General features: G+C 38.2%; 2 protein-coding genes across 2 annotated transcripts in view; one reads left to right on the plus strand and one right to left on the minus strand.

Annotated features, from left to right (window-relative positions):
- LOC102081728 (uncharacterized) overlaps positions 1-13,132 on the minus strand; it is an 81,753-nt gene that overhangs the window by 66,520 nt on the left and 2,101 nt on the right. Inside the window, exon 9 of the mRNA XM_019353847.2 lies at positions 12,924-13,052. Coding sequence (XP_019209392.1) covers positions 12,924-13,052 — 129 coding nt within the window. The remainder of the gene's footprint in view (positions 1-12,923; positions 13,053-13,132) is intronic.
- LOC100706136 (probable E3 ubiquitin-protein ligase ARI8) lies at positions 818-4,242 on the plus strand. The gene is made up of 4 exons (XM_003449403.5): positions 818-1,088; positions 1,172-1,272; positions 3,335-3,490; positions 3,718-4,242. Exons 1-4 carry the CDS (start codon positions 995-997, stop codon positions 4,174-4,176), a joined length of 810 nt encoding a protein of 269 aa, XP_003449451.1. The 5' UTR covers positions 818-994; the 3' UTR covers positions 4,177-4,242.

The raw sequence follows: 13,132 nt of genomic DNA on the forward strand, positions 1-13,132 counted from the left end.
CCTTCTTTATTTATACACTCGTTTACACAATGTATAGTTTCATAACTCTGACAAGGGCAAAGGCGTGCTTCCCCTTTCGACAACTCTTCTGCACGTCTTCGTCCTCGTGAATATGGCATAATCTTCTTGTTTCAAGTTCCTTAGGCGTTTCCTGTTTTTCTCTAAAAGTAGTTGAAACACTGGTTTCACAAGCAGTTATACAAGAGTGGTTATTTTCCACTGCAGCAATATGTGTGCTAAAGACGAAAAACATAGGCTTTATAAAAGTATAGTAAAACAAGTAAAAATCTCTTAACATATACCCTTTGTGATAGCAACACCAATATGGATTACAGATGGGGGGGGCACACATTTTGGCAGCCGATGCAACACAGCACAGCCTGATGAATTTTGTACCCCTCCATAACTTTTGCTGTGAAGAAGAAATCCTCTTCAAAGTTACTGCAGTTATTGGTTATACTGTGATTGATTTTGCAAATAAACTCCTTCGTGATAGCTTCACTACAAAGTGTAAACCGAGTGTAAATTCACTGGAGAGCGACGTTTTTCCATGATCGCGTCTGGTTTTACAGTATTATAGTATCAAAGTCTTTTTCTAGACAAAGTATTCCCAGCAGGTTATTTCAGTGTACAGTTTAAGGTAAATTGTCTTTCACACGGCACATTACAATGTCACGAAACTATTAAATTAATCGAGTCTGCTGTTTTACTCTTTATTGCGTCGACTTCAGATCAGTGACAAGTAGCGTACAGAACGGAGCTGGGCAAGTGGCTCCTCCTACTTTGCGCGCTCTCGTAGATAGGGAAACAATTTTTGCTGGGGGTAACTACTTTGGCACAACACCGGCACTGGCTCGCTAGTTTCTAGAAAATCACGTGGCTTGATGTGAAACCTAAGTTGAAATGAAATTGAAAGTTTCACACATTTAGAGTATCTCACTAAGGGTTTTCGTCGTTACCCCGATTTGCAGGTTAGATAGATAAACAGCGAAAGATGAGCTTTTTAAATTCGGCAAATGAAAAAGAGAAATGTTACGATCCTCGGGACTCTACACTTAAACTTGTAGACGGAGAGGATGAATTTGACTGTAAGTAGCCGAAAATGTTGTCTTTCGATCCATTTCAGTGTTATTCTTCTTGTATGTGTATGATTAACTTTTGTTTTTTGTAGTTCTGTGTGAGGATTTCAAGTCTCCAAGAGCTCAGATGTCCTGCGGTCATGTTGTGACTCCGTCCTCCCTCACCAACTGGTGTCTCAGGTTGTTGAAAGAGGTAGGATTATTTTATTGGTATTATAATTATTATTATTATTATTATTAATAATAATTAGGCCTCCATTTCAAAGGACATTTGACGTGTCACATTAACAAAACCTCTCTCATCTCCTCTCTTATTGGCAATTTCAACATATATAACTGATATAAAAGTGTTATCCCCGTGTAACAGCTGTCCTGCACGATTTGTAGAACAATATAGTATTTGCCTTCAGATCTTGATCCATCCTCGTGTTAATGAAGTTTCTTGCCACGTGCGTGAATACACACATTGCTTTAGTTTTTCTGTATGACTGAAGCTGCAAGCATTTGTAAAATTAGTTATTATTTTAACACCCTTCATCTGTCAGACCATTACTGCCGTGACTTGACAAACATTTCAAAACTGACCAAAGACTTATTTTTTGTAAAGTTACAATTACAAATGCAGTGTTTCTATCAGCACCACAAACATCAGCAAACACACAAACAGTTTGTGTGCAGTTTGTAAAAAGGGCCAGCTGCTGTATGTCACAGGGAGAGAAATAAAAAGGAGCTGATTTAAATAAAAAAAATAAAAAATAAAAAAGACAGGGCATGAGAGGAAGAAAAGAGGTTAGATTTAAAGGTAATTGCTGCTCTGTGGTATTTGATAAATTTAAAGCTTACATGTAAGTCCTTGTGTTTTTAAATCAGATAATGGGCCTGTATGATATTGTGGTTTGTTTGTTTGTTTTAATATTGTGAAGTCTACTGAAGTAGACTGCGTTATTTAAAGGTTGCATGAAAAAACTGTGCAAGTTAGTTCAGGATTAACAGGTTAGTTTGCTGTACTGTGATAGATTTAGAGTAAAGAACAGTGTGTGACTGGTGCACAGTGGCTGTGGTTTTAATGGTCAGTGTTAGGTCACATCAAGTGTAGCAGAGCTTCTTGTGAATTGTAGCTGATGATGCTGAGATTCATTCACTGAATTCCATCTTCATACCAACTTTATACCATCTAGAAAAAAGACAGCAGAAACAGTGTACTGTCAGTTTAGAGGGTGGAAATCGGCCAGGACAACTCCTGAAACATCTGCTGACATCTGGTTGAATTCAGTTGTGTACATCCACAAAGAGCAGCAGGTCAGCTGATCACAGCCTATACCCTAAGAAAGTCTACTGGAGCTCTCAATAGAAATTATTGTGAGTTATGATTCTTTTCCCCACACTGAGCCATTACAACCAGTGTTAGGGATCCTTCACCTGCTGAATCCACTGTAACCCCTGACAGTGCTAATTTTCCTGTTTAGAGGCAAAGTCACGGGTATCTGTACTTCTACTTAAATACAGTCTGTACTTTTGCCACCACTGGTGATGACGTTACCAATGATGCATGAAGTGATCAGTGATGACCATATTATGTTTTGATGAAATTTTTGAAATATTTTTTATGTAAAAAAAATCATTGTCATAAGGTGTGATGTTATACTTTAAAGTGGGTTCACACCACTAGCGTCTCCTTTTGAGCATACTACAACTAATACAGCTCTTTCTTTGCATTAGAACACTTTCTTAATAAGCTTGTTCCAGGATCTAAATTTTGGGTTCAAACCCCATGGGTGGATCAGGTCTCTCTGTGTGGAGTTTGATGTAATATTTTTGCCTGTTGAAGTCAAAACACATTGTTTAGGTTTTTCGGTAATTTAGAATTGAGCTTGAATGTCTGAATTTGAGTGTGTGATCTCTGTTTTGTCCTTGTGCTTAACTAGTAACCAATCCCAGGAGCACCACATCTTTTGCCATGACAGAAAGAGGTTAAGAGCTCTTGGAATCATGTTCATTTTTTTGTCTCATAACTGTGCAGTGTGCCACCTGTAATGGGTTCACAGAGAGAAGTGGCACAAATTTATGTATTATTTTAAAAAAAAATTACAACACACACACACACACACACACACACACACACACACATATATATATATATATGGGTATATATATATATGTGTGTGTGTGTAATTTTTTTACATATGACAGCGAGAAGAGAAGCGGGAGAGATAGAAATAGAAATAATTATTTATTTATTCATTTTTTCAATACAGGGTGACAGCAAATTTGTGTGTGGTCAGCCTAAGTGTGATAAGGAGTGGAGTTATGCAGAGGTCCGTAAAATGGCACTACTGACCCCTGAGGAAATGGAGCACTTTGAAAAGACCATGGCCTTAAATGCTTCCAAGCATTTCTTTGATTCCAAATTGGTGAGTATTATGCTCTCTCAATCATGAAATTATGACATTTTAGTTGACTAATAATATTAATGCAATTCGTCATTCTGTCTATTTTATGTCACTTGAATTTTATGGTACCTCTGACCATTGCATTTTTTTGGTATTTGACAAAATGCCCCCCTGGGCACACCTTTTTGATTTAGCTTAAAACTAATGTCTATGCATACTGATATAATCCACTGTCTACTATATTACAGTGTCCTGGATGCAACTCATCTGTTGTCAGAAAGGATGTATCCAACCTGAGTGTCTGCTGCAGCTTGTGCACCAGAAAAAAAGGTCAGAACTACGAATTCTGCTGGCAGTGCTTGAGGGAATGGAAGGGTACCCGGCCACGGTCAGACCGCTGTGATAATGATGGCTGCAGCAATGAAGCACTAAAAGCCCTGACAAACTGTGAAGATATCATCTTTGAGTCTGTGAAGGGCGTCAGTGGTTGTCCCTCCATTCGTGCCTGTCCCACCTGTGGGTCACTGGTGGAGCATAACAGAAAGAAATGTAAAAACGTTATTTGCCCCAGATGTAAGACAGAGTTCTGTTTTGTATGCTTGAATCTCACTAGTGAATGTGCAGGGAAGACAAGTCAGTATTTTGGAGCATGCTCAACTGGTGTTGCCCCTAGGCAGACCTCCATACCTGTATGGCAGCAGAAATAATGCAAACAGAAGGATAAATGTTTAATTAAACAAAAATAAATAAATCAATAAATCAAAGAGAAGTTCTTTGCTGTGTTCTATCTGTCTTTTCTTATCTGTTTCTTATTGTGAAGATCTGAAAAAAAATCTCCTTCATATAAAACATGTAATGATTTAGGAAAGGAGTTGCTTGTCAGTTAGTGTGAGACATCACCGTGGGGCATCAGTAAAAATGAATTTAAGCTGAGTTTGTCTTCAGTGAGTTTTACACAGCACTTACTGATAGCTTACTTAACTGAAAATAGTATTTACCTGGAATTTACATTGTTAAGCAACATTACCAACATAGGGAATATTATGTATTCCTTAATTCTATAATATCCCGTACATTCAATGCTCACATTATTCTCAGCACTTGGAAGGCGTTTGAGATATGGATCCTCAATTGCTACTGAAGAATTTAACAAGTGACTCTGGCTAACCAATAGTAATAGACAATGGGTGAAATTAAAAAATACTAGATAACCAGAATTGACACAACTCTAGATTAATCTGTTGTCACATCTTACTTGCCTTGGGCATTCAGCTGTGTATTAGCACAATGCCACAATCTTTGCAGAAGTGGATTTCCCAGCAAATGTCCCCCAAGCTCAGGTTGTGCAGGTCAAGGAGATCACAAAAAGCCCAAGAGCTGCATCTCAGATGCTACAGACCTCAGTTAGCATGTTAAATGTTAAAGTCCATAATAGTAAAATTAGTAAAAGACTGAACATGGAGGGTTTGTTTGGAAGGGTTGAAAAGAGAAAGTCTCTTCTCTGTAAAAACAACATGCCAGCACAGTTCAATTAAATTTTCAATTCAATTATTTTTATAAAGCCCCAAATCACAACAACTGTCCCCTCAAGGTGTTTTATATTATAAGGTAGACCCAGGGCTGGACTGGGACAAAAATGGGCCTGGGCATTTGACTAGAGACCAGCCCACCAGGTATTATAAGAGAAGCCATAAAGCCTTTGAATGAAAACACATGCTGTTGTGACAGTGATGTACACTGTCTTGTTGGTATATGTATGATTTCTATACATTTTACATCAGATGAAAACTTTGGTTGTAAGATAATTATTTATTAAAAGCTGGACATTTTAAATGAGAATAGGAAAGAAAAGTATTTCCTTGTCCCCCCCTTTCCCTGTTAATGCCCTACATGGACCCCTGGCAACACTTTGCTAGACCCGCCCCTGCACAGTTACCAGCTGTCAGCTACTTAGAAAAGGATCCTGGTGTTATTTGTCTCTCAGAAACAGTTCATAACTTCCCTTCAACTCATTCATGTCACCTAAAAGATAAACCTGTTTCTCCATCACCTGTTCAGCTCTGATGATTCAGTAAGGACATCTCCTGGTTTCATCTTCATGTTTCCCTCTCACCAGATATCATCCAAACCGATATCGTGACCAGGAGCTTTTACAGCTGTGGCTCCAGCAAACATCAGCTGATAACAGAAATTAATATTAAATAAATTCTAACAACAGCTCATCAAGCTTAAACGTGCTGCTGTTGTTTAACGCGACATCCGCTGGTTTCCTCTTTCTGGCGCAAAGTGGGAGATAAACAAACAAGAGAGAAAAGCCGATCAGCTGATCATTGATCAGTTTCGTGATTGAAGTAGAAACAGGAGAGGGAGGGGGAGAGAATGAGAGGAGAAGAGGCAGCTGACAGTGTAAAGACACAGAATAACTCCAGCTTTGTTTCTTTTTCCATTGTAGCTGAAGTCCGGGACAAACTGCGTTCCTTTTCAATACGAAATGCGTAATATTGTCTCTGAATGTGGGACAATTCTGTTTTTTACAGGACGGTTGGCAACTCTACTAACTAACCTTATGAATAAAATAAAGTTCACTATCACTAACATCACAGCACCCACCCAGCTATATAGAAACTCCGTCATGCTCGCTAGTACGCAGTACGGGTTATTGTAACTGACTGTAAAAAGTCAGCACAAATAAATTCCACCTAAACTTGGTTTATATCTGACCCAGACAGACTGCAGTTCATAAATTCTTACCTGAAGTTCAGTTCACCTGACACTCGGACTGGCGGCCGCCTCGGGTCTCTCCTCCTCCTGCGTCCCCTTTCTCTCATCCACCTGCTGGCCTCTGTGGAAGCTCCGCCATTGCCAACACCAAACAACTGAGTTATTTTTACACATCTGCCAGCATCTGGCCAATCCACCATCTTTCATTGTTTCTACCGTTACTAAAAAAAAAACAAAAAAAACCCATCAGCCGCAAAAATGAAAAATCACCCCCCGGTATGCCCGATGGCTAGTCCAGCTTTGGGTAGACCCTACAATAGTACATACAGAGAAAGATCCCAACAATCATATGACTCCCTATGAGCAAGCACTTTGGCGACAGTGGGAAGGAAAAATTCCCTTTTAACAGGAAGAAACCTCAAGCAGAACCAGGCTCAGGGAGGGGCAGGGCCATCTGCTGCGACCAATTGGGCTGAGAGAAGGAAGACAGGATAAAGGACATGCAGCGGGAGAGAGCCAGTGAAGAGGACTCTGTATTTACATGAACAAATTGGAGTCTATTAGATAGATATGATTCAAACCACTGCAGCGCAGTACCTGTAATACCTACAGCATGTTCTAATCGCTCTAATAGAATATTATGGTCGACAGTATCGAACGCAGCACTGAGGTCTAGCAGGACAAGCACAGAGATGAGTCCACTGTCAGAGGCCATAAGAAGATCATTTGTAACCTTCACTAAAGCTGTTTCTGTGCTGTGATGAGCTCTGAAACCTGACTGAAACTCTTCAAATAAGCCATTCCTCTGCAGATGATCTGTTAGCTGTTTGACAACTACTCTTTCAAGGATTTTTGATATGAAAGGAAGGTTGGAGATTGGCCTATAATTAGCTAAGACTGCTGGGTCTAGAGATCGTAAATGGTCTGTATTTGTATAGCGCTTTACTAGTCCCTAAGGACCCCAAAGCGCTTTACACATCCAGTCATCCACCCATTCACACACACATTCACACACTGGTGATGGCAAGCTACATTGTAGCCACAGCCACCCTGGGGCGCACTGACAGAGGCGAGGCTGCCGGACACTGGCGCCACCGGGCCCTCTGACCACCACCAGTAGGCAAGTGTCTTGCCCAAGGAATGGCTTTTTAAGTAATAAATATCAATGGTACTGAATTTGGTACTTATTTTCTTCAATCAATGATAAGTAGTAAGATGTTCTGGCTTTACGGAGGGCTTTTTTATAAAGCAGCAAACTATTTCTCAAGGTTAAATGATGATCTCCTAAATTTGTGACACGCCATTTCCTCTCCAGCTTATGAGTTATCTGCTTTAGGCTACGTCCTTGAGAATTATACCACGGAGTCAATTACTTCTGATTTGAGGTTCTCTTTTTCACCGCAACTAGAGTATCCAGAGTTGTACGTAATGAAGAGGTAAAATTATTAACAAGATAATCGACCTCTGCTGGAGTAGCGTCCAGGTAACTGCTCTGCTCTGTGTTGGTATAGGTCACTGAAGTTGATAACAGTGGGTGGATTATAATCTTAAATTTATACAGCACTTTAAGAAAAACATCTACTGTGATGAAATCTATTCCTCACTGCTGTGTAATCCATTATTGTAAATTTAAGTGTTAATGATGACAAGTATGATCATCTTTCAGATCCTGCTCAACTTAAACAATTATTGCATAATAAACAATGCAAACAAACAATAGGCTGCCTGAATTAAAAAAACAAAAAACAAACCATGTTTATTTAACAAGTACATTCTGTTTCATTTGACACTTGCATATTCAAATAATTAAAGTAGCAAAACTAATTGGACAAGAAATTTTAAAAGAAAAACTTTGTTAACATTCGCTACAGAAAGGGGCTAAATGAGGGGAATGATTCAAACTTGACTGTACAGAAATCATGTCAGTTACAGTGAACTGAAAGTGAAAATCAAGTATCAGTGGGTGTGGACAATTACTAAACATTATCTTAGAATGAAACTTATGGTTGATACTTTGAATTCCTTTCAACCTGACTCAAAGGGTGAGAGAAGAGAAACTAAAAGTATTGTTAAAAAACGGTGTCATTGAAGGTGACCGTTTACTGTCAGTTCCCTGAAACTTATGGTTGATACTGTGAAGTGTTTTCAGCCTGACTCAAAAGGTGATAGGAAAGAAACTGAAAGTATTTTAAAGAAATGGTGTCATTGAAGGTGACTGTTTACTGTGAATTCACTGATCTTTTCTGAACTGAGAGCCAGAATGACAGAAGATGTGATCCCAGAATTATGTCTCTGGATTCAGCCATAGAGAACTGATAATCTATCCTTTATGTTGGTAAAATTAGTTAGAGTTTTCTTCTTTTGCACAACAACAGCCTAGTTCAGTCTCACTATGTAATGATTACAGATTATTAGTACAGTAACACTAAATAAACTCAACAATTTTCTCCACATTCTCGTAGCATTCTCAGATTACTACAGTTCTATTACTTTGTTAATATCCCCTGCAGAAAGGGTTTTAATCAGGGAAGGTAACACCTAACTGTACAGAAATCATGGGAATTCCTGTAAATGTGTAAATGGTAAATAGACTGATTCTTATATGGAAGTTTTCCACTCTACCTAAGCACTGAAAATAATAATTCGATAGATGGACTGGAGACCAACTTGAGTTTAGTATCCTGCCAAAGCAGCAACCAGAGACTGAACCACCAACCTTCCAATTACTAGATCACCTGCTCTACCTCCTGAGCTACAGCCAGCCCAACAGATACCGAAAGTGGACTTTGATAATGGGGATTCAACACTGTCTTGAAAGATTAGATTAGTGGCTCAATATCATGAACTTACAGGTAATCAAAGGCAAACGTATTTGTATTTTTTAAATATGTTTCTATTATAGTCCTGCTCTGGTTTACTGTGAGGGTCCCCTCTGAGTGGTCTTTGTTTCAGCCAGATTTCCTTTTGCTAATCACCTCAACAACAACTAGTACCTAAGGACCAGCTCTCTCTCACATTGTCTACCTCTCCAAAGTGGTAATTCAATTCAATTCAATTCAATTCAATAAAACTTTATTGATCCTGAAGGTTGACCCCGAAGGAAATTGGGTTAAGGCTGCCGACCTTTGCCAGCGCTACCTTACCCTTCCGACCATACATACTGTACATTAGACGAACATCACATGGGGAAGACAGGTCAGAGAGGTATAACAATGGAAAATGCACAACATGAGGAAAGACGAAAAGAAAAAAGAAATCCCCCCAGACTGAGCTCCAACAGCTCCGTCAAGAGCCAAGGTGGCTTTATGGCTTTCACTGCAAACTCTAGTCTAACATCCATCTGGAATCCCTTACCGGAAAACTCACCACATCAACTCACCTGCCTGTGAAAAGCATAACATTTCTGCACATAGGCTAACCTGCTTCTCCTTGCTTACAGTAATACCTCTCCCAGTAATCTGCTCAGTTTGTTTCGGAGTATTCTTTCCATTATTGCCATTTGACATTCGACTGTTTCCTGGTTCAAATTTTCGACTAAGCAGGGAGTAGAGCATGAGATTGAGAGACAAATAGGATGTAGTGAAGATCTATTGTTGTGAGGAGAGCTGAGCGTTAAAATACAGCTGTCAATTTACTGATTACTGTTCCTACACTCACTTATGGTCACAAGCTCTGGGTAATTATGGACAGAATCAGGTCGTGGATAAAAGCATTAATATCCAGCTTGAAGGCTCCAGGAGTGGACAGCTGACTAAAATTTTGAGTTACAGTGTCTTCAACATACAGTAGAAGGTTAAGCTTAAACAGACACCCAATCAATTTAGAAAATCAGTTCAGTTCAATTCAATTCAATTCAGTTCAATTCAATTCAATTCAATTCAATTTTACTTATATGGCGCTAAATCACAATAACAGTTGTCCCAAGGTACTTTATATTGTGTAAGGTAACGTCCCTAAATTAATACAAAAGACAGACAGAAATTAATAATAACTAATACTTAAATGCAGAGTGGTGTATAAACACATAGTGAGTGAAAAAGGTGAATGAAGACGAAACTCTATCAGATTCCCATGATTCAATTCATCATAGGAATCTCCTAGGAGCCTAAACCTATTGCAGAATAACTAAGTGAGGTTTCAGGGTCACCTGATCGAGCACTATTTTATATAATTTACATTCACCCTTAGCCAGCAGTTTTAAATTTCCGTCAGTGTCGCCTGCTCAGGCCGCTGGAACACAATTCACTATGGTTGCTGGTGTCTCTAACGTCACATGTCTCCAAGTACAATTGCCAATAACCTGAGTTTGTTCCTCAACCGGCGTATTAAAAATATACTATTCAGTTTTTGTAGCATAGATTCAAAGAACGGGCAGAGCTTTAAGTGGAGGCATATTCACGCAGTTTATTGTGATCCAGTGTTTGACAGGTTTCTCATTAGAGTCATATTATAAAAACAATCTTCTCTAACCTAAATATTTTTTTCTTAAAAACAAGTTTTACTAGTTTTACTAGTTTTTCCTAATATGTATTAAATACTCAGTGGGTTACAGGTGAACTTTGCGAGTCCCAGCACTGAGACCAACCGGATATTTTATGTCTTCAGACTTCTACAGTACAAACAGTAAAACTAAAAACATACTAATATGTAGAATCTCCATGTGAAATTATCCTCCTAATACAGATTCATGAAATACATTTCTACACTATTTTGAATAAGTTGAATTAGAAATCAGTAAACATAAAGAAAATTATCAAACCTTTATGTTTCTTTATAAATAACAAGTTTTTCTTATTAACTGATTTAAACTGAAGCTCTTCAGGCCCTTGATCAGGAAATAATACATATTACCTGATAAAAATGGAACAAAGTTAACCAAAATGAACAAAGTAAACTTCATTACCAATACCAACATAAAATACACCAAAAAAGCAAATATAGAAGAAGAACACAAAAGGAAACACTTTTACAGCATTTCACATGATTCCATCTCTGATTAATACATTAAAAATCTGAAAATCACTTTGAAACTAAATACAGTAGAAAATTCTGGTAAAATAACATTTTATGTTGTGTTATACTATTCAGGCTCTGAGCTCTGATCACTCTTCCTGAAACAAAGACAAAGACCCCACGTTAATATCTGTTTGTCCTTCTGCTTTCTCTTTTTTCTTTTCCCCTTTTTCTCAGATACGTCTTGTTTCTCACTCTCATGTTGTATTCCTGTATAAATCTCTTTTGCCACTTTTTGACTGTTTTCTATTTTTCCACTATCATTTCTGTTACTAAGTGTAACATTCACGCACTGTTCACCTTTATTTGAGTCACATCCTTCATCATGTATTTCCTCTGCTTTTTTTTGTGTCTGTGTGTTTTTGCTTCTGTGAATATTCATTCTCTGATCTTCCTTCTCTGAACCTATAGCTCCCATGTCTTCACCAACACTTGTAGGTCTGCTGTGTGACTGATTAACCCCTAGTTTGTGCTGATTTTCTATGGTCTGTCTTTCCACCCCTTCATGTCTCACTTTTTGCCCCTGATTGTGCTGTTCTTTGCTTTGACTATCATCAGCTAAGAGACAGATAGACTTGTTTTTTCCACTCTCACAAAAATCTTTTTTTGTTTTATCTCTTCTTTTTGCACCTTCACCATCTCTCTTATCTTGCTTATCATTTTTCTTTTGCTCTTTATCATTTTCTGACATGTTCTGCTTATCTTGCTCCACTATTCCATTGCTTTGAAACATATTAGAGTCTTTATGCATTACAGATCCTCTATTCCTAGCTGTTGTTTTACTTCTATTAGCTTCATCTATGCTTTCACTGTCTACCATCATATCTGTCATCATCTGCCTGTCCTTATCTCTTAGTTTGTACTCTCTCATTTCTTCATTTTGTTCCACTTTCAGACTGTGTTGGTTATCCTGGTGATCACTGCATTTTATGGGTTTTAAATTCGCATCCTGCTGATGCTCAACATCATTCTTGTGGTCATTTGGAGAGGATTGGGTCCTATCAGACTCCTGATTATCAGTTTTTCTTTTCTTTGTAATTTGGTCACTGCTTTCATTGTCTACATGTTTTATGTCTTTGTTTTTCCTGTTTCGTGTCTTTTCTTTCTCCTTTTCCTGTTTACTTTTATCTTTATTCTCTACATCTTTCATTATCATCTCCTGATCATTTCTCTGTATGTCCACAAGGTTATGGTCCATGTCTGCTGCCTCATCTTCATCTCTTCCTTTGGTCTTTACCACCTGTTCTTGTTGCTCATTGGTTGACGCTCCACCAGTGGGTGCCTCACTGATGTGTTGTTTGTCTGCAGCATGCACTGGAAATGAAATCAAAACAGTCAAAATCATTTCAAACTGCCAGTGTGATACAATCATTCACAGACACATCAGTAAGTTCATAAGAAATGTTTCCCATCTTACTTTTCTTTCTCCTGTAGAACAGAAGATAAGCACTGCTGGATCTAGTAAGAGCACTGTAAAAGTAAAGTAGGGTCAGTTTAATATTCAGTAATGTTTGTTTTGGAAGAAAATTCAGATAAAAGCTTACGTTTTATTTCTTTTCTGCTGGAATGGTCCTTCTTGAAGCTGTTAATAAAAAGAATACAAAGATGATCATCTATAGGCTAAATACTTTTTTCTATCAAGCCCAAAACTGCATCAATTTGTGTTAAAGTATTTATGTCTTGGGAACAATACCAGTGAAGCAAAATCAATCTGGCTTACCAATCTGACACAGGTGTCATTGAAGTTGTACCATCTGTCATCATCCTGAGATTTGATTGTTACGGTGTAATGTCCAGATCTCAAGTCACCAAAGTGCTCAACAAATGCATAAAGCTCATAGGTCTGGTTCTGATAATGGGTAAAAAAAGAGATAAATTAGTATCAGGACTCAGAAAATAAAAAGTAATGACAACATAATGAAATATTCA

The sequence above is a fragment of the Oreochromis niloticus genome, linkage group LG3, assembly GCF_001858045.2.
Source record: "Oreochromis niloticus isolate F11D_XX linkage group LG3, O_niloticus_UMD_NMBU, whole genome shotgun sequence".
Lineage (NCBI taxonomy): Eukaryota > Metazoa > Chordata > Actinopteri > Cichliformes > Cichlidae > Oreochromis > Oreochromis niloticus.

Bases quoted from the DNA above. Each gene is read 5' to 3' on its own strand.
- LOC100706136 (XM_003449403.5), top strand. From the start codon at position 995: ATGAGCTTTTTAAATTCGGCAAATGAAAAAGAGAAATGTTACGATCCT. The intron at 1,089-1,171 runs GTAAGTAGCCGA...TGTTTTTTGTAG, and splicing joins CGGAGAGGATGAATTTGACT to TTCTGTGTGAGGATTTCAAG. The intron at 1,273-3,334 runs GTAGGATTATTT...TTTTCAATACAG, and splicing joins GTCTCAGGTTGTTGAAAGAG to GGTGACAGCAAATTTGTGTG.